At 44.5% G+C, this 25411-nt stretch overlaps 1 protein-coding gene and 1 pseudogene across 1 annotated transcript; one reads left to right on the plus strand and one right to left on the minus strand.

The window, feature by feature from the left end:
- The first annotated feature begins 1339 nt into the window (after nucleotides 1–1339).
- LOC116889318 (ferritin heavy polypeptide-like 17) lies at nucleotides 1340–2162 on the plus strand. Its single transcript, XM_032890443.1, has one exon. The coding sequence runs from the start codon at nucleotides 1479–1481 to the stop codon at nucleotides 2007–2009; it is 531 nt and encodes a 176-aa protein (XP_032746334.1). The 5' UTR covers nucleotides 1340–1478; the 3' UTR covers nucleotides 2010–2162.
- Nucleotides 2163–8801: 6639 nt separating this feature from the next.
- On the minus strand, nucleotides 8802–9241 carry LOC116889319 (annotated as a pseudogene).
- Between the last annotated feature and the right edge of the window lie 16170 nt (nucleotides 9242–25411).

Here is a 25411-nt window from a genome sequence, read left to right on the forward strand (position 1 = left end):
GGCTTTTCATTCACTGACGAGATGTTCTTGTGAATTTGAGGGCTGTGTGCCTTCTGAGGTCCGAGAATCTTCACTGAATCTTTTCCCAGTATGGACACGTCTTTTGTGCTTCTTATTTTTGTAACAATGTGCAGTTTATGGGGTTCTGGTGTCTCACGGTATTTTCATGATCTTGAGGTCTAGGCTGAAATATTTTTTTGTCTGCAATTTTTGATCTGGTAAATTTGAGACGAATCCACTCAGTACCCGATGAGAGATTCTGCGCCTTTCTTCACAGTCCATAGTTTGCCTGGAGGACTTTAGAATACTGAACACCTAACCTAGCCATAGGTGTGGTAAGTCTCTTCAGAGGCTGGTAAACTGCTGTGTCCCTCCGAATGTCCCCGCAGCCGGCAGTTTCTGAATTTTAAACTTGCTGACATCATGTAGCCAGCATTGCAGTTATTTGGGGATCAAGTTTACTATGATAATACATTTTATAAAGTGTAAGGAAACAGTTTTTTTATATATATAATAATTGCTCATTCTAATGGTTCTTTTTGTTTTCAACTAGTCATGGACATTCAGTAAGTGCTTTGGAACAATATTGAAATCTCTTAGCTGTGTGTGTGTGTGTGTGTGTGTGTGTGTGTGTGTGTGTGTGTGTGTCTTACTTTAAAATTTGAATTCCACTGGGGTTAGACGTTTATTGGAATATATGTATGTTTCAGGATATTTGATCTGCCATTTATAAAACATTTTACACTGAAAACAAACAAACAAAAACCCTACAGTGTGTAGGTTAACCACTGCCCAGTTCACTCAGCTCCTTGGCAATCAGCACCGCTGATCCGCCTCCTCCAAAAGCCCTGGCACTGAAGTGATGTCATCATTGGGGGCCAGCAATCATATCTGTTGATGCCCGCCTTCTATAATGCCTGGGTGAAAGATGTCATCATTAGAAGCCAACAGTCATTTCTGTTGGTTCCCCGTCCCACTTGAAGCCCTCGGGAGAAAAAGGTGTCGCGATTGGGTGCCAAACTCATTTCCGTGATGACCCCTCCCCCCATAACCTCTGGCGCTGAATTGCTGTCATCATTAGTGGCCAATAAACATTTCCGTTGATGTCTCGCCCTGTCCCATAAGCCCTGTTGCGGAAACGATGTCATGATTGGGTGCCCAAACCCATTTCCGTTTAAGTCCCGCCCCCTGACATAAGCCCTGAGGCTGAAACAATGTCCTGATTGGGCGCCAACACTCATTTCCGTTAATGTCCCGCCTTCTCGTGGCCTTTAAATGCGGGCGGCTTTGGGCGGGACATCCATTTTGCCTGCTGCCTCCGGCTGCTCCAGAGCTGCCTGAGGCCTTGCCGCTGAACGCCTGCGGTGTTCGTCTCTTCTGAGGTACTTTGGGACTGTGGGACTGTGTTCTGTGAACCCGCCCTGCCTCTCTGAGCAGGTGAGAAGGGCTGAGAGCCTTGTGCTGTTTAAGCGCCCGCCATGGCTGAAGCGCCCTCTCAAGTGCGACAGAACTATGACTGGCACTGCGAGGATGCCGTCAACACCCATATCCAGCTGCGGCTCTATGCCTCCTATGTGTACATGTCTATGGCCGTCTACTTTGACCGTGATGACGTGGCCCTGGGAAACTTCAAGCGTTTCTTCTTGAGCAAGTCACACCAATGCCAGTCCAATGCCGAAGTGTTCATGCACCTGCAGAATACGCGTGGAGGCTGCCTCTCCCTTCATGACATCGCGAGACCGGAACACGACAGCTGGCATGGCGGCAGTCAGGCCATGGAGTGCGCCTTGCACATGGAGATGATGATCAACCAGAGTCTGCTGAACATGCACGAAGTGGCCAAGGAAAAAGGCGACGCCCAGCTCTGCCACTTCCTGGAGCAAAACTTCCTGAATCAGCAGGTCGAAGTTCTGAAGGAGGTGGGCGGCTACCTGACCAACCTGCGCCAGATGGGAGCCCAGGAGCACAGCTTGGCCGAATACCTCTTTGACAAGCTCAGCCTGTCCTAAAGCTTCAAGTGGACTGAACTGGGTTGTCCCCCACTGCCTTGGGGTCTTCCTCCGTTCATTACACCTGATGGTCATGTTGATTTTGAAGCAAAGTTCACTTGTTTTCTCCTTCTGTTTGACTGTTGTTTGAAATAAAAAGCGTTTGTTTGCAGCAAATGAAAGTATCAAGTGGATGTTTAAACTCTTAACTTTAGCGAACTGGGTGTAGTTTACCTGTCATAGTGCTTACCTAGTTAGTATCCAGGAAACCGTGGAATGATCCCATCCATGGCAATAAACAAGGATACGGTGGTGCACATAGCACTGTGGAGATGGAGGCAGGAATGTCTAGCATTCAATGCTATTGTCTGCTTTACAGCAAGGTGGGGGCCCTCCTGAGCTATAGGAGACAGTTGCATAAAATTACGACACCACCAAAAATCTCTTTCACTGTGGGGAAAAATGAATGTGGGTCTCACTGGAGTTTTTAAATAGATGGTCAGGAGTATAACTGGGATGACAGGATAGGAGGGTGGGAGGGTGGTGTGTAGGAAGGGGAGACTAATAAGGCAGCAATCAGGAAGTAAAGTGAATAAATAAATTCTTTTAAAGAATAGAGGTGGGCATCTAGGCCGTCAACTGACTTCTGTGGGAGGAACGAAGAATGGATTTCTAGGAAAAGCCAAAAACACATGAGAAAAGTGACAACAGCAGGTCCTGGAGATTTAAATTAATGGGAAGAAGGCCAAAACCCCAAAGAGAGAAAAGAAAATCAATGACAAACTATATTAGAACATACTTTTAAAGAGCCTCCATCAAGAGGATGGAAGGACTCATCTGCTAGGAGTCCCCTAGGAGCCTCCCAGTCAGGTGCTTAACAGGCTTCCAGGGCATTTTACCTTTCAGGGTCCCTTACCTGTTTTCCTGAGGCATAGCATTTCTACGAGCTTTTAGCAGTTCATACCTGTCGATATGTTCTGGGGGAGAAAGACACAACCCTAGTGGCTGCTCTGAAAGGCGTCATCCCTGCTTTCCTAGTTAATAATTTTAAGATAATTGACCCTCCCTAATACGCAGTCTCAGAAATCACCAGAGACTGCCAATAGGTTTGCTAGTGATGATTTCTGTGCCTGCCTACAAATGTAAGGGTGTTTTAGGGTGTCAGAAAAGACTTTGATGGGTGGGCCATTAGGGCCTACCCAGAGTGAATCTGTAGCCTCAGTTGGCCATGTAGATCTAGGGCACAGAGCAGCGACTTGATGTTCGCGTACTAACACAAAAATGTTAAATTATGAGAATAAATATAACCCCTTAAGGCAAGCCCTGTCCTGCCAAGGTTGAACTGTCAGTTTAGGGGTTTGTTGGGGAGATAAGTTAGGGGGGTTGATGGGGATGGGAATACCCGTATTGAAGGGGAGCAGGAGGGTTTAGGGGGCTGATGGACCAGAAATGGGGAAAGAGAATAACATTTGAAATGTAAATACCCAATTTAAAACGAGTATGGAAAATAAATAAGTAATAAAAAAGAGATATGAGCTCTCAAAAAAAATAAATAAATAACAGTTTCACTCCCTTGTTGAAAAACATATATAAAACCCCTTCAGAAAACAGAACGGACAAACTAGTTGGGCAACTTTGTCCTCATTTCAGGAGAATGAGTAAGTATATCATCCAAAGAAACAAACATAATTTTTTTTGCAGACTTTACCATTGTAGGGTTGTGGGAGCCTTTGACTGCTCTGCCATAGGGCAGGGCCACTAAGGGAGGCAGGCTGCAGGGAGTTGACCTTGCTTGCCCCAGGTGTTAGGCCACAAGGAAACTCCAGATGTGAGGAAGCACAGCCTGAGGTCTGGGGGGACAGCCTCATCTGGCTTGAGTGTCCAGAAGGCTCCCCCAGAGGATGGGGCCATCTGGTTCTCAGGCTCTCAGACACTCAGGCGCTGCTGGAAGCCTCAGTGGAGCTGAGAAGGGAATGGTGGCCTGGGTGCTGGATCTAGTCTGGGCCTGGGGTGGGGGAAGTAACGTCCAGCTGGTCCCTCTGGGGAGTTCTTGGCTTAATGCTGGCAGACTTGGTGGGTGGCTTAGGCTGCGTCTTGATGGCAGCCTTATCTGGGGGCACAGAGAGGTATTCTTCAGGATTTAGTCTAACTTTAAAAGTCCTGTAGTTTCCCCATAACATTGTTTAGGAAGCGCCTAGCCTCACAGACTTAAAGTGCAAGGGAGCAGGAATACTCAGGGAGCCCCACACACTTAGAAAAGAAGGGGAGGGGTTGTAAAATGATTGTGGTAGGGGTGAAGGGTGGGGGGTAGTGAGGATGATATAAATGAATAAGTAAAAATTTTTAATTATAGAAAATGTCACAATCTCTTCAGAGAGACCAGGCAATCACTTAATTGTGACTCCTTGTAAAAGAAAAAAGTAAATGACATATTTCTGACACATAATGGCCCAGAATATGCACTACTCCTTCACAACAGAAGGATGTGGATATAGTGTGGAAAATTCTGGACCAAAGCAACACTGAGACCCAGCAAGACAAATGCCAACCCTGTGTCCCCATGGCTGCTTGCTAAGGGCTCACACTGCTCTGCCCTTCCGGCTTGGCTGCCTATAGCATAGTTTCTGCCTCTGGGGCTGGTTCCATCCACCGTATTCAGCAGGACTGGATAGATACTAACTGAACTGGCACCTCCAACTTCTTGGGGTCTCCGTGTCTACTCGGCTTCATGGAATGGCTGCTTAGGGCCCATGTCTCTCAGGTCCCTCATACCTGAACTTCTCTGTCACACACTGCCTAACCCCAGTAGCTCTCTGAAACTGCGAAGGAAAATTCCCTGACCCCTTTACTCTCCCAGCTTTATTTGACTTTAAAGCCATCAGGACAATAGTGCCAAGTTCAGCTGTCAGCCTGGGAGAACCTTGGCTCCCTTGTGCCACCTTAACAGCTTTATCTGTTGTCGCTTTATAGCGTCAGAAATGCCCTCGGACACTTTTTTTTTCAGAAGACGAAAGCTTGCCTGAATGGGGCCTGGCTTCATGAGCACCATATTCTTAGATCTGTGCATGTCAGGTGTTTGGGTAAGTGCATCTATGTCTCCAACAATGACAGCCACAGGCACATGCATTGACAGCAACAGTACTAAGCCTGACACTCTCCCTGTCTTACACATTTTGTATGTAGTTCTGCCCTTTTTTCTAACACTCTCCCTGTCTTACACATTTTGTATGTAGTTCTGCCCTTTTTTCTAGTTTTTATTGAAAACCTGCATAAGAATGATTATTAATAATCGCGTGGCAGACTCAATATTAGCCTATCTTGAAATGACTTTCACAGTCCATTAGTTTTAAATTTAGCCCCAGGTAAGTTCTTAGTACATTGGCAGAAAGCAGCTTCATTTGTGCCAAAATTGCATAGTAATGGCCTCCAGAGCATTTACTAACACTTTTCCTCCCGAGACTCTTGAATTGGGCTTCCACAGTAGCCACGACTCTCAGAAGTACAGAGTTCCAAGGTCCTACTTGAACTCTGCTCACAGAGTTCAACTGCTTTTACAGTCCAAAGTGTTTCACCGTCTTAAAAAAAAAAAAAAACAACAAAATACCAAACCATCCAAAACAAAAATTCTAGCTATTTTTCAGCATTCAAATTAATTTTTTGACGAAGCAAAACTATTAGTATAAGATTCCCCTGTCTTTGCCTTAACGCGTGTGTCTTACGTAGGGCTTTATTGCTCTGAAAAGACATCATGACCACGGCATGTGTATAAAGGATATTTGGTTGGGTCTGGTGTATAGTTTCAGAGGATCAGTTCGTTATCATTATGGTGAGCAACATGGCAGCCTGCTGGCAGCCGTGGCTGGAGGAGCTGAGAGTTTTGCATCTTGATCAGAAGACAGGCTGGAGGAGACTCTCATCTGCAGGCAGCCAGGAGGAGGGTCTGGGTCCACACTGGGCAGAATCTGACACTAGGAAACCTTAAAGCTCACCCCAACGGTAAATCAGTTTTTATCTAACAAAGCCACACCCACTCCAAAGAGAACACACCTCCTAATAGTGCCACTTCCCATGGACCAACCATTCAAATACATGGGTGCATGGGGGCCATACCTGTTCAACTACCACAACTGGGTATGCAGTTTACAAAAGACACAAGAACCCAAGAAGTGCTGGTGGTACTCTAACCAGTAAGCAAGGCTTGCCTTTGTGAACAACCTCATGTCACAGACACAGCTTGTCTACATTGCTCTCTGGATTGAGTGAACTCTGTCTTGTTATCTTACATCTTCAACCCTCCATTTCTGGATATTTTTATGGGTCCAGAGCTGTCTCTTCTGGAAGCTGAGTAGGATAGAAATAAAGTAAGTGGAGTCAGAGCAGAGTTCCAAATTAGGAACCAGGCCACCCCCACATTCTTTGTAATTCTAACGTGCCCTAAGTCCACTCAGGATGATACAGGTATAGAGGCAATGTTCCCCTCCTCACCATTTTCCTCCTCACTGATGAAACTTAGTGGTTATAGTAGGCATATTTCCCACATGGGTAGACTTGAACCCTGAAGCGAGGACCCAAGTTTTCCCAATTGATAGACCATGTTGGCAGGTCTGATTCTTCTTCAGACCTGGTTATGGGATCAGAGGTCGCTCAGAGATTCACCATGACTATGAATAGATTTTATTAAGAATAGGTTTTATTAAATGCTGATACCAGATACTCATGGCACCGGGACTGCAATCGAGAGCATTCCCAAGATGCAGCCCCTAGCCACAGCAGCCCAAGGCTTCTACACTCAAAAACTACAAGATGATTGAGTTTTGTGTATGGGTAGGCAGATGCTCATTTCAGCATATATGTCTTGAGGTTATCCTAGTCATTCAGCAGAGTAAGCAAGTTTGGTTACAAAGGCAGAAATAGGAGTTGGTCTCATGAACTATTCTCTTTCAAGAACAGCAAATTTACAAGATCAGTCAATATTAGGAATAGTCATCAATGTCTGGGTGAAAAGGAGCTGGGTTACCAGAATATAACCTGTACGCCCTACGGGGCTTAAACCTTACCCTGTACAACACATCGGGCTTACAGCTTTGAGGCTTGTTTTGCTTTTTGGTCTCTCAAACACAGTAAATGTAAACTTTAACTGCCATGTTAACCATCACAAGCTGAAAGCTCATGCTTTTGACAGTAGCGAGTGAAATTTCAGTTAAAGTTTGTAGGGTCTTGAGGTGAGGAAAATGCTGTATTTTAGCTGCTAATGTTAAAATTATGTGGAACTAAAGAGGAATATACAGGGGAGTATGTGACATCAGAGCCCCTGTATGAAATCCTGGCTCCTCCTCCATCTTGCTCGGTGAACATTACTAATTTTAAATATAATTTTAGGGCCTGTGGGCACAGTTTACTCTGGGAAGGAGGGGCTTAGTGAGTCCAGTCAGTTTCAGGGACTTCCTAGAGGTATTTTGAGTTGTTTACCTCTTGTCTTAAGGAGCTTCTTTGGGAGATAGAATGTCCCAATCTCAGAAGAAACAGCTACAAGACAACTGGCAGCACATAAATGGGACATATTCATAAATGACACTGTGGTTTCTGCATCTTTAAGTTCTACTTCTCACCAGCTAAAATATGTGCTTCTTCCCGTTAGTTACTGCCAGTCTTGGTGTGTGGGGTCAGACAGGAGGAACTGGTGAGGAGACCCAGGCAGCAGCTTCATGAGGATAGATACACACAGGAAGGACGGGCAAGGAGTTGCACATATTCTAGTCCATAATCATTCTCTTCCTTGTACTGGTCAAGATGTCCCTGTGCACAGAGAAAAGCACTAGAGAAACCAGGAGAGTCAAAATGCAGGCATCCTTCGGAGGACGTTTACCTGTCCTCCTGCTGGAATGCTGGGAGTGAATGTAGTTTAATTTTTTTTTTCGGAGCTGGGGACCGAACCCAAGGCCTTGCGCTTGGTAGGCAAGCGCTCTACCACTGAGCTAAATCCCCAACCCCTAGTTTAATATTTCATAGTCTCATTTATCAACTGAGTCAAGAGCAGGAGTAAAGCATAATTGGTAAGGGGAATAGGAGGTAAAGATCAACAAAAACACAGCATTATAAAGATGTTTCTTTTTTTCAGAATAACAGGAATATTTTTACTAAAGCATAAGTTTTACAGAAGTTTCCAGACAAACCATGCAAAATGGTCACAATAATTTTTTTTTACCTTTTGGGCATGGTGAGACGGAGAATCTCCACTTGACAGCAACGTCACAGTGTTATTAGTGAGGGCTGTGCTGTTTATCTAATGTTCCCATTTTGGTTCAGACAATGAAGCTTGTCCATCTACAGTGTCTAAGGTTTGACTTTTCTAGAGAGCATATTCTAAAACCTGGCTAGCTGCACTAAAGCACTGCCCTTAGATCCCTACAAGAGGGGAGGGGAACGAGGCTATAAAATTGAAATAAACCTATTTTCCCACTAAAAAATAAAATAAAATAAAATAAAATAAAATAAAGCACCCGTGCCCCTGGCAGCTAACCCTGACAACTACCTTCATTCACAGTGCCTCGTACTTAGACCGTGATGGGGAATGGAGTCGAAACAGAGAGTCCTGCTTCTCAGCATCTCTCGGCAACCCGGGTGATGCTTCCAGCTCTTGCTTTACAACAGTGAATCAGGACAAGACAGATTTGCTACTGTGCATGTGATCATCAAAGGTGAAGGTACCTCAGCTTTTATTCTGCAATATTTCGAAGACTGTGTCCATTAAAAGCAAAGAAAAAAGAAGTTTTGGCAGGACAGAAGTGATGCACACTTGATGATCTGATCGACTTAAATATTATCCGTGCCATGGAGCCTCCTAGTCTGTGCTCTCTCTGTTTCTATGGCTCCGGCTTTGTTGCTCTTCCACGGCTCGGCAACCTCATTTGCTAATGGATCGTCTGGATTCCGAGCACTTAACCAAGCCTGGATTGATAGCAGAACTGTTCAGATCGGCGGTGCTGCGGACCAGGTATGTTTCAAAATATGTAAACATATGCTTCCCAACTTGTCTAAATTAAGATAATAAATTTGAGTCATCAAACATACTTTATGTTCTGCCATTGGATATTTTTCTGGAAGGAATAGTTCAAGTTTAAAAGTCCCTCCCTCAAAGGGGGAATCCTGGGGGCCAGCACCGACCACATGAAAAAAACGGGCATCGCTCTCAGAACAGGTTCTGCCAGCAAATGCTGGATTTCCTTGATGATCCTTCGGGGCAGGCCGGCCATCTTGTCAGATCCTGAGTTCGGCCTCTGCTTGTATAAAGATGTTTTCATGGAGCACATTACTCGGTGTGTCAATTAAAATAAAACTAAGAAAGGGATGGAAGGAAAGCGTTGTTCAATTTAAAGCCACGATGTTTAAATTTTTGCTTTGCTGTGAGAAAGAACTCTTACTTAGCTTCCCAGGGCTCTGGCTTCATCCACAAAAATCTATCCCTTGGGTTGGGGATTTAGCTCAGTGGTAGAGCGCTTGCCTACCAAGCGCAAGGCCCTGGGTTCGGTCCCCAGCTCCGAAAAAAGAACCAAAAAAAAAAAATCTATCCCTTCAAGGTTGTGTTCCCCTCACTTCTGAGGCTGTGGGTCACTCCTTCAACCTGGTATGCATGAGACAGGCCAGTGTGTGAGAGAAGATTGAGCGAGTTCAAGGCGGTTGGAGAATATGAAGAAACACACTTTGAAAGGACCTCTGGTCACAGTGTCAGGAAGGCCTTTTTTGTATGACCTTTGGACAGGTTTATCTGCTGGAGGGATCACTCCTTATAAGACATAAGCACATGCTTGGAAGGCCTTGTGCAAAGTTCCGTGCTCACACTGCACTATCAGGGACACTAGATGACTTGGTCGTAGATGTTGTCACCAACAACACTTTTTAAATTTCAAATTCTCTCTCAGGTAAGGTTCATGGGATATAGAGTCTGTGAACCACTGTGCAAAACCACAGCTTTCCCAGGTCTCAGATCGCTTTTGGGAATGCGAGTGACAAGGGAAGGGGTTGCTGCTTTAGGAAACGACTTTTCCTGACTGCAGAGAAGCAAAATGCCATCCGAAAGGGACATCTCGGCTGAGCTAATATTTCTGGATTCATGTACTTCACAGGAAAATAGGTAGTGCGGATGCTGACCAGGAGAATTATTTAGAGCAGCCCTGGCCGCTTGGTCAGAGATTATAAGTGAAAGCTACCGTGGGCTTCTCTAAATGCCCTAATGCTACACAAAATAAATAAAAAGAGGAAATATATTTAATACATTTCATTTAATTCAAAGTATTCTAAATACCATCATTTCAATGTGCCGTCAGTGTGAAAAAATAGACTCATTTGCATTCACTTGTGTGATATATGTTCACAATCTGGTGTGAACTTTTTGCTTACAAGCATTTTAATTCCATGTGTATTTTAATTCCGTGTGTTTCATGATAACACCACTCCTGGCTGTCACACTGGGGGCAGACATCATGATTTTACTTATTAGCATTAAATGCTGAGGTATTTTAATATGCAGTGAACTTCTTCTTCTTGGAAACATGTTTATGTTATTAGTTAAGTCCAGAGAAAATGCTGTTTCTCAGGTAACAAAGATTCTGCCTTAGAGAATCAGAAGAGTAATTCCCACTTTGTGTTGCCTGCTAGCCTTTGTTCACGCAGTTTCTTGTTGCTGTTGGTGAGGGGTTTTATTTACAGTCCTTGGCCTCGGGGTAACGAATAGGTCCTGGAAATGCTCCCCGTCTCCCCAATTGGAAATAAATATTCAATGTTGAACCTATTCAAAGAGTTAATTTCGGGGCTGGAGCAGTGGCTCAGCAGTTAAGAGGAACCATTGCATCTGCAAGGACCCCATTTCAACTCTCAGCAGCCACCCAGTGGCTCAAACACATCTACAACTGCAGTCCCATGGGATGCTATTCCCTTTTCTGAACAAGGTAGACATCAGGCTTTCGTGTGGCATACACATATGCATGCAGGAAAACATGTACACACCTGAAATAAGCACATCTAATGTCTTTTAAAAGGTGACCCTCAGTTTGTTTATGGTTGATTATGTGGATGGATTTCTGTATATTGAACCATTCCTGCATCCCTGGGATGAAGCCTACTTCCTCAGCTGGATGGTGTTTTTTATGTGGTCTTGGATTCAGTTTGCAAGTGTTTTATTGAGTAATTTTGCATCAACGTGTATAAGAGAAATTGGCCCGAGGTCCTCTTTCTTCATTGCGGCTTCATATTTTGTAGGTGTCAGGGTGACTGTGGCCTCCTTGAATCTGTTTGGCAGTGTTCCTTCTGTTTCTCTTTTCTGGAATAGTTTGAGGAGTCTGTCATTAGCTCTTCTTTGAAAGTCTGGTAGAAACCTGTGTTAAAACCATCTGACCCAGGGCTTTTTTTGGGGGGGTGGGAGTTAGGAGACTTTTAATGACTGCTTTATTTCCTTAGGGATCCTTATACAACTATTCAGATAGCTTACCTGATCTTGATTTACCTTTGGTAAGTGGTTTCTTTCTAGAAAAATGATCCATTTTGTTTAGATTTTCCAATTTTGTGGAGTACAGGCTTTTGAAGTTAGACCTAATGATTATTTGAATTTCCTCAGGGTCTCCTTTTTCATTTGTGATTTTGTTTATTTGACTGTCTCTTGGCTAGTTTGGCTAAGGTTTTGTCTATCTTGTTGAGCTTCTCAAATTAGCAGCTCTTAGTTTTGCTGATTCTTTGTATTATTCTCTTTGTTTCCAATTGATTGATTTCAGTTGAGTTTGATTATTTGATATTCATGTGGAGGGATATTAATGACCAATGATTGTTAGTTTCTGTTGTTTTGATGTTTTGGGTGTGTGTGTGTGTGTGTGTGTGTGTGTGTGTGTGTGTGTGTGTGTTTCTCTTCTTTTGGAATTTCTGTAAAATAATTTCTTGTGTTTCCTTGGGTGTAGTTACCTTCCTTGTATTGGAATTTTCCTTCTAGTATCCTCTGTAGGGCTGGAAGAGTGGGAAGATATTGTTTAAATTTGGTTTTGGTTTTGTCTTGGAATATCTTGATTGCAAAATTTGCTGGGTATATTAATTTTGGCTGACATCTGTGGTCTCTTAGGGTCTGCAAGATATCTGTCCAAGATCTTCTGGCTTTTAAAGCCTCTGTTAAGAAGTCTGGTGTAATTTTGATAGGCCTGCCTTTATATGTTACTTGGCCTTTTCCCTTGCAGCTTTTAATATTCTTTCTTTGCTCTGTACATTTAGTGTTTTGATTATGATATAGCAGGAGAATTTTCTTTTCTGGTCCAATCTATTTGTGTTCTCTAGGTTTCCTGCACATTTATGGCCATCTCTTTCTTTAGGTTAGGAAATTTTTCTTCTATGATTTTGTTGAAGATATTTTCTGGGCCTTTAATCTGGGACTCTTCTTCTGTTATTCCCATAATTCTGGGGTTTGGTTTTTTCATAGCATCCAATTTCCTGAACGCTTTGTGTTAGAAACTTTTTAGATTTATCATTTTCCTGGATGGAGGCATCAATTTTTCTATGGTATCTTCTATGCCTGAGATTCTATCTTCTATCTCTTGAATTCTGTTGGTGATGCTTGCGTCTTTATTTCTTGTTCTCTTTCGTAGGTTTTCCATCTCCAGGATTGCCTCTGTTTGTGTTTTCTTAATTGCTTCTATTTCCATTTTCAGGTCTTAAACAGTTTTATTCATTTCCTTCACTTGTTTAATTGTATTTTCTCTTATATATCTTTTAAGGGATTTATGTATTTCCTCTTTAAAGGCCTCTATCAATCATCTTCATTTGATGAGATTTAAAGTCATTATCTTCATTCATTTTAGGATATCCAGGGCTTGCTGTAGTAGGACAGCTGGGTTCTGATGGTGCCATATTGCCCTGGCTTTGGTTGATTGTGAGCTTGTGGTGATGTGTAGCCACCTGGTTGTCTCTGGTGTTGGCTGCCCTGATAGTCTCTGGTGGTATCAGGCCTCTGGGACAGCATATAGCGCTGGTAGTCCCTAATGGCAGAAGGTCTCTGGCTGTCTTGGGTGGCAGCAGGCCTCCAGGGAAGCGGGCTGAGTTGTGACTTGGGGAGTGGGGTGCAGATCCAGGCTTACAGGCAGAGGTGTGGTTAGAAGATGGGAGGGCAGAGGGGATAAGGCAGACTTCTCAGCTGCTGGGCTTGTCGGGGTCGCAGCAGGCAGGGTATCTTACCTGGTTATCCTGGGTGGCAGCAGGCTGAGCTCTGGCCTGGGAGTGAAGTGCAGATCTGAGATTCCCCCTGTAATTCCCACTCCTGCTGATCCTCCTATACTTCCAAAACACTGCATCTTCAATTTTCATATTCTTTTTTAGTTGGTTAATACATGAGTTTAATTAGGGTCTCTACCGATCCTTGGTGTCCAATGAGGTCTCATGAGACCCTTCCCCTGACGACTATTAACTGTCTACAGATCCTCAGATTTCACTCTCTGAGGCCTCATAACAAGGTGGCAAAGGCTTAATCACATTCAGGAAATCATAACTTCTTAGAGTTCTAGAGGGTGCTGACTCTGTCCTGCTTAGAGCCTTTCATCCATGTGACTGCACATTTCCCCCAACTCTTATATCTTTTCTTCTCCCTCATCCATAATGTTCCTCAACTCATAAATGGGTGAAATGATGCTCCAGTCAGGAATGAGCATTCAACAGTCCTTTATTCTCAATACTCTCACCAGTTATCCTTACAGTGTTTGTTGCCCAATGCAAAAAAAGAAGTTTCTCCCACCAAGACAAAAGACAAACTGTGACCTGTGGGCATAAGTATAAATGCTTATATTGATGAATTCCCTGGATATCATTTTATATTTCAGCAATGGACTTCCCCTTTATGTACCAATTTCTAATTATTTTTATAAAGTTATTTACTTATTTAATGTGTAGGTGTATGTGGGACAGTGAAAGGCACCCTGATTTCTGGTTGAGGAGGTTTGAACCCCAGAAACCCTGAAGGGACAGTAGGCATTTTGCCTGACTCCCAGGAAACCAGGCCAATCACTGGCCCACAGCCCTCCATAGATTTGTGGCCATCAGTCACCTCAAGCCCCTCCACAGGTAGAGGATATGACCACAGGTCACATAGGCTCAAGACAGATCTCATTATAATGAGGTATCTAAAAACCTGGTGGCTTAGACAATAAATTTCTGTTCCCAGACACTCCTCCCTGCAAAACATATTTAATCTCAGGTGTCTCGCGCCCAACATCTCGCCAGCAAGAACGATGCGCAGCAACAGGATTCTTCTGCGAATAAACCTTTACTGTACAGCTCTCTTGAACAGGGACAGGGGACAGGGGACCTCAAGCAGCAAGAGTGCTTGCCTTATATAGACAGCAGCTGAGGCTATGCTAATTGTCCTTCAGGGATTGGGGGAGCATGAATTACCTCATTAGCATGGTGCTGCTCCCTCATTAGCATATTACCGGCCAACTGATGCCAGGTGCAAAGCCTGCGCATGCGCAGCACCATTGTTCACCACAGGATGGCGCCCTACACTCAGGCCCACCCTGAGAAGTGGGGTATGGTTTTACTCATCCACTTTCCGCCATGACAAGAAGTGATTTAAAACCACGGACCATCTTTTATTACCTTGGGGAACCACAGAGAAGCTCTTCCCCTATAGAGCTACCATCTAATCTTCAGAAGAAGGCCTCCCTGTGCTCCCAGCAGTGGCTGGCACCAAGCCTGCAGCCCTCCATCAAGCCAAGGACTATACCCACCCCTCCATCCCCACAGGACCAGCCAGAGTTCACCCCTTTCCCCCTCAGCCCTGGGCTCGCTCCAGCCCTGCGGGCCCCCACTCCATTCTCATTTCTTCTGCAGCATCCCTGCGGTGCCTGGATACCCAAGAGCCTGAGAACCCAACGGCCCAGGCCTCCTTGCAGGCCCAAGGACATCACCCTAAGCCAGCTCCTGCTGTGTCCCACACCACAAACCATGCTTCCCCACCCCCGGAGCAGTGTCCCACAGCATCCCACAGCCCAACACCCACCCGGAGGCGGCATGGGGTAAGCACAGTCAACTTCCCGCATCCTACCCATGGCAGAGCAGACGCAGGACCCCATTAATCCTACAGGTATATGTCTTAGTTAGGGTTTTACTGCTGTGAACAGACACTATGACCAAGGCAACTCTTATAAGGACAACGTTTAATTGGGGCCGGTTTATAGGTTCAGAGGTTCAGTCCATAATCATCAAGGCGGGAGCACGGCAGCATCCAGGCAGGCATGGTGCAGGCAGAGCTGAGAGTTCTACATCTTCGTCTGAAGGCTGCTTGCAGAAGACTGGCTTCCAGGCAGCTAGGATGAGGGTCTTAGAGCCCACACTCACACTGACACACCTACTCCAACAGGGCCACACCTCCTAACAGTGCCACTCCCAGGGACAAGCATATAAAAACCACCACAGTATATAAGCCTGCATGACAGTATATAAGCATCATAAATGATTAGAAGGTTTCCCAATCAGAATGTATTCTTCTGCAGCCCTGTCCTTGTGTACCTTCTTATCAAAAGTGGGATGGGACATACTCACTGATATCTAGTGAAAAGAGCTCAGGGATGCTTCTAAATCTCTATTGTACAGAAAAGCACCCACAAAATGCAACACCCAGCCTATTCCGGCCAGGGTTCCGAGCTTCACAAATACAGCATTACCGTAAGAGGCATGCAGACATGCTCCTCAAAAAATCCAAACATGGAGGAACAGTGTGATGTGAGCAGAGGTCATTTCAATTTCACACCAATTTCACCTTTCACCAAACCCTATAATAGCTTCGTCTTTTTTGTTGTAGTCTGACACACTCCATGGTACTCCTGTGTAGGCTCCCTCAGAAAATCTGATATTGTCATACTATGGGTTTGTTCCTGGTCCATTCAGGCTCCTCAAACTGGGCCACATTAATAACATGGACTTAGATTCTCCACTCTAAGAGATATTTATGGGGAAATGGCTGATCCGTACTCTCCGATGAAAGTGGATGTGAAAGCATCCAGGCTATCCCGGAAAGCCTCTGCCAGGGAGGTAAATGAAGAGCCCAATTTACCACCATCCAAGCCTGTGGTGGTTTGAAAGAGAAGGCACTCAGAGGTTCAGATAGTTGACCCTCAAGTGGTGCTGCTGTCTAGGTAGCTTTAAGAGGTATGGCCTTGCTACAAGAAATATGCCACGGTAGGTCACGTTGAGGTTTCAAAACCTTCAAAAACCTTGTGGCCTGAACCTCTTGTAGAAGTAATGTTTTAAAAGGGTGAGTGACAATGGCCACTACAAGAACACTCTAGGCCAGCTACTACCCTTGAAGGATGAAGTCCATGCCCGAGATCATTGTCTGTGCCTAGTGGCTGGGACTCTACCAAGTGCCTCAAAGTAAAAGGAAAAAATCTAGATGCTAGTGCTCATCTAAATATGAATAACTGATGTATATTCTTGCTGCTCTACCTCAGAAATTCTGATTTTCCCACTTGTTTTTTTTTTGAGTAAATCGAGTTATATTACTCCAGTCCTCTTTTTCCTACTCTTCCCATTTCTTCCGCACAGTCTCCCCGCCCAGGTTCTCCAGTCTGACCGCCTTTCTAAACAGTTTGCTTATTTGTCTTGGTAGCTGAGACAGCCATGGAGCCGCAGCAGGCAGAGATCACAGGACACTCAGGGCAGCTGGGCTCTCAGCGGAGCTGCTGTGGGTGATCGGTGGAGTCTTCAGCTTCCAGGGACAGTTTCGCTGGTCCAAACGATGGCGATGTTTCTGAGGACTGAGATGCACGTGTGGTGGTGTTTCTGGAGGCTAAAGCGCAGGTGCCAAGTGGTTCCAAATAGCTGGGTTCAGTTTGTCTCAGGGGCACCTCTGGAGGTTCCGCCTGGTTCTATTCAATCTCTAGAGGGCAGACTCGAGTCCCTGACCTGGCTCTCTGCCTTGTCCAGAGCCTTTCTGTGCTGGTTGTGAGGTGACTGCAGATAAGGTGACTGTCCAGCAGGGGGCGCGATGTACCTGGATATTCTCCAGGAACGCAGTCTTAGCTGGGAAGAAGAGCTAGACTCCAGGTTCTCAAAATATTGTTTTCCTGTGCATTTTCAAGTACTCTTTGCCTTGGAAAACAATACAAAATTAAAGGTTTTTTTCATGCTTAAGTAAATTTTATTTAGAGGGAACAATTTGGAGAAATGGGTCTTGCTCTGCTATTTTGCTGGCCCGAAGCTCCTGGGCTCCGGTGATGGTCCTGTTTCAGATTTCCAAGCATGGGAGTGGATACAGAAGCCCACAGCAGTGCCAGGCTTCCAACTAGGTTTCACCTAGTGCTCTTAGGCAGAAAAACAATTTCCTGAAACCTTTCATTTCCTTCTCTTGTAGTATTAACCGTAGAGATAATGCCTTATCAGGCACATTACACAGCTGCCTTTTTTGAAACATTTTATTTTTTAATATGTGTCTTGTGTCTGCCTATATGCAGGTGTCTGCACGTGAGTGCATTGCTCAAAGAGGTCGGGGGTGTAGTTTCCCCAGAGACTGAGTTACAGTCAGTCGTCAGCCATCTGATGTGGCTCCTGGAAGCTGAACTCTGGTCCTCTGGAAGAGAGAATGATGCCCTCAGCCGTCTCTCCAGGCACACACAGCTTCTTAAACTGTGGTTTGACTCCTCATATGGAATCTTACAACTGAATATGAACATCCTTAATCCCGTGAAATCTAATAACCAGGACATCAAGGGATGAGACAGGGGGGAGATGGGTGGCTTGGTGGACTAGGACTTTCCATGCAATGGTGAGGGCTTTAGTTGGAATCCTCACAACCCATATGAACGCTGGATACACAGTGAGAGTGTCTGAAATCCCAGTGCTCCTGTTGGCAGATAGCATGCAGAGACAGCAGAAGGTCCAGGACCTCCAGGACCAAGGAGCCTGATATACCGCAGAACAATAAAGACAGGCTGTCTGAAGCAAGGTGGTGGGCTTGAGTGATGGCTCCGTGGTTAAGAGCACTGACTGCTCTTCCAGAGGTCCTGAGTTCAAATCCCAGCAACCACATGGTGGCTCACAACCCTCTGTAATGAGATCTGATGCCCTCTTCTGGTGTGTCTGAAGACAGCTACAGTGTACAATATATGTATAATAATAAATAAATCTTTTTTTAAAAAAAGCAAGATTGTGTGGAAAGACTGTCATCTGAGGTTGTCCACTCACCCAGTACACACACAGGAACATGCATGCTTCCCCATTTTCCCCACCTGCTTCCTACCATGAGATCAGGTGAACCCCATCCCCTTCAACATGTCAGGGAATCTAAGCAGGGACAGTCCAATCCGAATTTTTGGAGACATTTATGGCAGAAGGGAACTGAAGCGGGGAATCAGAGAAGCCCCTCTCAAGTCCTGCATTTCTGCATCATCTTTGCATCCTCACGTAATGCAGAGACAGAGATCTCTGCTGTCTCTTCCCTTCCCACAGGCCCCACATACGGTTCATCAGATAGGTCCTTGTGAAGCCAGCTGAGTCATGTAGGTTGTGATGGCTCCATCTGTGAGTGACGTGTGAGGTATGTGTTCCCTGTGATAGCTTCACTGTCCTCCATAATTCGTCCCTGCATCTGTCCCTACATTCTGTACCAGGGGCCTGGGTAAAAATATTAGAATCAATGTGAAATGTATTCAGAGCCAGGTAGGGTAGGCTTCTCTTATAACCCCAGTAATCTGGAGGCTGCGACACAAATACCACAATTCTGATGCAGTCTAGGCTATAAAGTGAGTTCCGTCCTAGACTGGGCTACACAGTTGAAACCTGGGTCAGTGAACAAATGGGCATGGAAAATGAAGAAACTGTTCCCAGTGGCCCAGGAGCAGCTATGATCCGAACAACTTGGATGTTCAGAAAGGAGGATAGTAAGTGTTTTGCCAGCCTGAGTGACTTAGGAAGATTCCATTTGAAAACAACATTAACAACACAAGCTCATATGTGACTAGTATCATTTTGCAAGACAGGGTCTCACTATACAGCTCTGACTGTTATCCTGAAGCTCACAACGTAGACCAGGGTAACCCAAAGATCAGCCTGCCTTTACCTCCCACATGCTGGGATTAAAGGTATGTGCCATTATGCCTGTTGTAACTATTGATTTTGATAGTCTGCCTAATTATCTAGAAAAGTCTAGGACATTAGTAAAGGTTACGCTTTGGGTCACTGTGTAAGGGCATTTCCAAAGCTGGTGATATCATAATATTTCTAATCTAATGTCTTGAGGCATCCATAAATAAAGTCCTAGAGTATTGCAGGTGATTGGGTAAGAGGCAGAGATTTTTTTCAGCAATTTGCTCTTTAGAATCATGTACTCGAGGTTGTTTTTTGCCTTGGACTCTTTAGTTCTATAGTCCTTGTTTGACTGCCCTCACCCACTAAAAAGTGAGGAACAGCCTGACCTACATGCTTCTTCCCCATGATGTTCTGCACAGAGCATATGGAACAAGCGTCCATCGACTGAATCCACTGAAACTGTGAACCCAAAGTCAACTTTCTTCCTTTATTTCTCTCAGGCAGTTTTCCGTGACTTCACCAACTACGCCTTCAGAGCAGCCCAGTGGTGGAGCACTTGCCTGGAATGCAGGAGGTCCTAGATTCCATCCATAGAACCAGACTGGACCACTTACTTCAAAAATGCTAAGATAAGAGGGTTAAAGTAGCTTTTGATCTTCACAGAAAGGTACGTCTGTCCACACTCAATCCCAGACTCCCATGAAAAGAGGAGTGGGATGTGTAACATAGCAAAGTCAGTGTCCCATAGCACAGAATTTGAAACTGTCACCTGTGAGGGGTAAAAGAGGAGGCAGTGTTGATCAGATAGTAGGAGAGGGATGTGCTCTGACACCTTTCTAGTGGAACATGGCAGGTGACAGATTATCAAAGTGCTAACTTGTGTATATCTGTGTAATTACAGAGAAAAATGTGTTAAAACAAACAAGTAGGATTCGTCTCTGGCCAAGAGAAGGACAGTGTGCTTTCATGCAGAGAATAATACAGAACACACGATGCCTAAAACAGGTCCAGGGAAGGCATTCGGTATGTGCCTCACATAATGGAACATTGATACTGATTTTAATTACGTGTGCATCCGTGCCTCTGTGTGTGTGTGTGTGTGTGTGTGTGTGTTGACCAAAAACCACTTTCAGCTATACCATCAGGCGTAGCAGTGTCTGATGCCCCCATCCTCTGTCATTAGAAAGAGGAGCTAATGATCATTCACTTGCATTATGTGGATCAAAGATCTCAGCATATGTAGAAGAGTTGTCTAGTGCCACACGTCTTTCAGGAGAAGGTCAAGTCACAGTATAATTGTAAAGTCCCATTCTACCTCTCGGTTGTTATTGGATTAGTTCTTCACCTAGAGAGGCCTGGACTTGTGCAGGGTCCATGCCACGTATCTAGGTTACAGCATGCAACAGAAGAGGAAAGACAGTGCTTTCCTCCCACCCGATGTCTTCCCATTGTCCTTGTCCTTCCCAAAGATGTCTGCTTCCCATGAGTGAGCAGGTGTTTCTGAACACGTGCTGAGTTCATGCACCTGGCTCTCATCTGGAGGAATTTCCTTCCCATCTTGTCTTCTTCAGCGTCTTTTTAACACTGAAGCACTTGTTCAGGGTATCAGAAACCTTTCTGTGTCATATCATATTACAAATAACACTCCTTTATTTTTTTCTAGAGGTAATTATAATAAATTATTATATAAAACATATTTTATTATGACATTTTATAGAAATATAATGTATTTTTATCACATGTATATACATCACAATTAATTTGATTGTGTATAGATCCCAATTACCATCTTTTTTTCCTTTTCCTTTTTTTTTTTTTTTTTTTAGTTTTATATCTTTGTGTTTTGACATAGGACAGCTCTGGCTGTCCTGGAACCCACTTTGTAGACCAGGCTGGCCCTGAACTCACAGAGATCCACCTGTCTCTGCCTCCCAAGTGCTGGGATTAAAAGCGTGCACCAGCACACCTGGCTCCAATTTCTCTCTCTTGGTTCCCACTAATGCTGATGTCCTTTCTCATCACCGCTAGTCCATCTTCTATTACAGGCTGATTTGTATTGGAGGGATCCGATGAATTAAAATGGGGTTGCTTGCAGTAGTGTGGAGCCGTATTGGCTTTACCTGCTCACTGAAACTTCATATCCTCTGGGAGGGGCAGAATCCGGTAAGCCCATACCCCCATGACAGGATGTTGAAAAAATTCTCTATGTGTAGGTTGAAAGGCAAACATTTCCAGATAGGGCTCTCGAATTTTCTTCATGTGTTCATCACAGCTGAAAAAGGACTTCATTATTTGCACATAAATTAAAAGGAAGCCAGCAACTTAAAGCGAAAGAAATGTCCTGAGTAAACCGCGTTTCCAGGGCTACAATGTTTGCCTTTATAGTCTTAATAGACTGTCATTTGTAAAGCAGCAAAGATGTGATTAAAGAGTGTGGAGCAAAGAAAATTAGGCGAAGAAAAACTGACTGAGGGACCCACAGGCTCTGGGAAGGCAGGTACTTGTGATTTATAAGGCCACACACACAGGCTTGCGGTGCACCACGTGGACAGTAAGAAAAGCGTGGATACAGTGACGGATACAGCACTGCATACACCATGACGGTGCGTGCAGATGAGCGCAGCAGGGAGAAAGAAAGGAGACATAGTGATCTAGGTATCAAAGAACCTCCTGCCAGAGGTGGTGAGAACAAGATGCAGGTGAGAGCACTTCAGGTGGGATTGGACAAGGTGGCACAGGTACCAAGTCTGCTTGCAACAAGAGGAGTTGCTGGTCACTAATCCTGAACTCTATCATTCATTCATTCATCTTCCCTAGTCGTGCCTGAGGAAGGCAGAAGATGGTGTCACATTCCCTATGGCTGGGTGTTAGTGAACACTCCGCTCTGGGTGCTGGGAACTGAACTCAAGTCCTCTGGAAAAAAAAAACAGCAAGGGCAATTAAGTACTGAGATATCTCTCCAGATCCCTCTTTTTTTCCCTGCTGTTTCTTATTTGACTTTTGGTTCTGAGACTGTGTCTCTTTCTATATTGTGGAAAACTCTAGATGCCATGATCATATAGAGACCTGAGATTATACACATGCCTCAATATACTCAGATGTAGAGTGTTTAAATGGTGTGATCATGATATCGAGCCCTTTCCCCTATGATCCATTGTTTACATTCAATCTTCAGTTGAACCTTCACTACCCTCTAAGTCAGAGAGATCCCTGAACCCTCTAAACCTGGCTGGAATCTGGAACAGTGGAAGCTCCAATTTCACCAACAATCGGTTACCTCTGAGGGGTTCTCTAGGCTGAGACTGTGAAGCATGCAGTTAAGCGTAGACAACATCCTGAAGGAGATCACAGAGGCAGGGAGGTTCGGGCAGAAAAAAAAGGCCCGATATTTCCAGTCAGGAAGTGGACCATTCACAGAGCAGAGATCTCCTCTGATCTATCCTGCTTGGGGATGAGTGTTAAAAATGCAAGCAAGCATCAGGAGGTTTGTAGGAAAATCCCCACAGCAGACATCACCTGAACCATTGAAGACACGGACACATTTCCATGGTCTAGGCTACTGATTAGAAAACCAGTGAAGCTGCTGCTCAAGCCAATAGTGTCTACCCTTTGTGCTGGTCCGCATTACTATTACTCTAACCATAAAGATACACTGCCTGAGAGAACATATGCCTGGTAGCGTAAATCAGATTAGGACCACATCGCTGGGGAGCTTATAGGCCCCAGGAATGAACCCAAGATGATTATTTTGAGAAAAAGACATTGTATGGAGCTGCCCTCTAAACTGGTATCTTTGCATCCATAGTTTAGTATAGTTCTGACAGCTCATCAGGGAAGTTTCTTTGTGCGATGGATGGTGGTTGATACAGAAACGCACAACTGGCCACGGCACAGAACAGGTACATGTTTAGCCATATCAGATATATATATATACATATACAGCTACGTATACACATGCATACACATATTATGGCACCTGAACTCAAGGCTCAGGGCCTACTGCAGAAGAGGGGATAGAAAGCTTGTAGGAGGCAGAAGAAGGACAAGGAGGATCAGAGGAAAACAATGCCCTATAGATGAGACAGGACTGCTGCAGCTTTGAACTCATAGCAGAAGAGTTGGCAGGCACAAGACGTGCACAAAATGATGTCAGTCCCCATTAGAGCACAGAGGGAGCAGGTGACTCACAAGTCCCCACGGCTCACTTAAGAGCTTCTGACAGGTTATGGCTTTGTAGGGAGGAAGAGGTTTTTTTTTTTTTTTTTTTTTTTTTTCTCAAGAGGGTAGCCTCTGACAGACTGACTACAATCCAGTGAATGGTCCTCTAGTCATGAGGTATATGGCAGCACAAGTTAGACCTGATTGGTCATTCAGAACAATAGAAGACAAAGTTGGGGACTAAGACGGGAAGCTGAAGTGTGGGAGAAATAGTCTTCCCCACAGAAGAGCACACCAATTTGTATCCAATGCCCAGAGGTCAGCCCTGGAAACACACATACAAGCGTGCTCCTGGCAGGTCTCGCACTTCAGGCATCCACCCAGGAACTTTTTGGATCTGGGAATGGCTGGGCAGTTCTAATCCTCCACGCAGCTATCATAGAGTTCCCTCCAGTACCCTTGACACAACCCCCTCTAAATCTATGATCTATCTTTGCTGCCCTATTCCTTCTGGGCAGCCAGCCCCCCAAGTCTTTGCTGCCTAACATGGCAGCCCTTTTGGGGGCCACATTCCTTCTCGCCTACATTTCAGATGGTTTTCCTTCTGCAGCTGTAAATCTGCTCTCCCTCCAAAACATGGCAATCCTCCTCTCTCCTCCTCTCTCTAGCATCCTAACCTGCACAAATCTAAGGGTCTCGTGCAGTCTCCCTTTGCCCAGCCATTAGCTATTGGCACCTTTATTGATCAAAATTGAATTGAGGACAAGGACCTTCAGCATGTGAACACACACATTCCCGATAAAATCAAAGCATTAGAGCCAATCCCTAATATACAAGAATCATTATACAGACCAAATAGGTTGAGTTTAGGAATATTTGTGTATATACATGTACACATACTCATGTAACAACAAGGAATAGAAAAAAACGGGCATAATTTTGAAAGAGAGACAGGAAGGCTTGCATGGGAGGGTTTGGTAGGAGGAAGGGATGGAACAGGGAAATACTATATTTATAGTGTAATTTTAAAAAATAAAAATAACTAGTGTATTAAAATCAATTTTAAAATTGTATTTTCTTCATTTGCAGCATTTTTATAATAAAGTTTTTATAAATTTAGCAAACAATAGGTGAAGGTAATGAATAGGAATTAGACAGCGTTCAACTCGACATATCGGAAGCCATGGCAACAGGATCAGCAACTCTGGAGGCCAATTTTTCATTCACATCACGAAGACCTTATCCTTTAGTGAAGAGAAACACTATTATTAAATTCTATGAAAGAGAGTCACAGAAACGGCACTTTGACTAACAGTATCCACATACGACAGTTCTGCCGTCTGATGTAATAAGGCATCATAATTGAATGGAAAATGCTTAATATAGGATCTCTAGAGCTGATGGCGAGTCCAATTATATTTTTATAGGCAAATTTAACAAACTTCCACCACTTGAACGTCTCGGTACATTTCTGTGTATTTTTACCGTATTCGTGATGTTCTGAAAGGTTCAGCATCCTCTCTTTACAGCCATTTCCCTCACCCTAATCGGAACTCTGTGTATTAATAGACACTTTCCAATTGCCTTCTCCTCAGTGACGCAGAACCTATCTAATCCAAAATCTTTTCAACTGATTTGGCTGTTTTAGACATTTTATTTCAGGATAGCCATCACCGAATGTGTTTAACAAAGGCTAGCAGAAGAGGAAATTGGGGGTTGCAGTCCCGAGTCCTGGGGTGGTTGATCTCTTCTCCCAGCCCTGCCCAAAACTGAAGCATAGTATGCTTAACTACTGCATCTTTGACATTTCCCTCTGAAATAAAGGAGGGTGGAAAGAGGGGGGCCTACGCCAGGTGAGAAGCCATAGCATGAAAAGGAGCTGGAAGCCACCCAGGCTTATCTGAACCACAATTTCCTGTTAAGAAATCATTCTGGTGTGATTTTTTTTCATAATATTGTAGGCACTTTTCTGTGATTTGTTCATCCTCACCCACGCTTCTTCAGAGAAAGATGTGCAAATATCCTGGAAGATCATAGAAAAGACAAACATGTTAATGTAACCACTCTGCCGGACATGTGTATGTGTTATTCAGCTCAGACAGCCCTCTGTGTTGGAAGCTCTCAATGGGGCACCTAGGAACTCAAGATAACCCATGCTGGGCAATGTTAAGGGAGACTGAGCAATGGCCTCTTCCCAGAGATGCTGGTGCTCTCATTCG

The sequence above is a fragment of the Rattus rattus genome, chromosome X, assembly GCF_011064425.1.
Source record: "Rattus rattus isolate New Zealand chromosome X, Rrattus_CSIRO_v1, whole genome shotgun sequence".
In the NCBI taxonomy this organism is placed as follows: Eukaryota; Metazoa; Chordata; class Mammalia; order Rodentia; family Muridae; genus Rattus; species Rattus rattus.

Excerpts from the sequence above, each read along its gene's own strand:
- LOC116889318 (XM_032890443.1), top strand. The coding sequence starts at position 1,479 with ATGGCTGAAGCGCCCTCTCAAGTGCGACAGAACTATGACTGGCACTGC.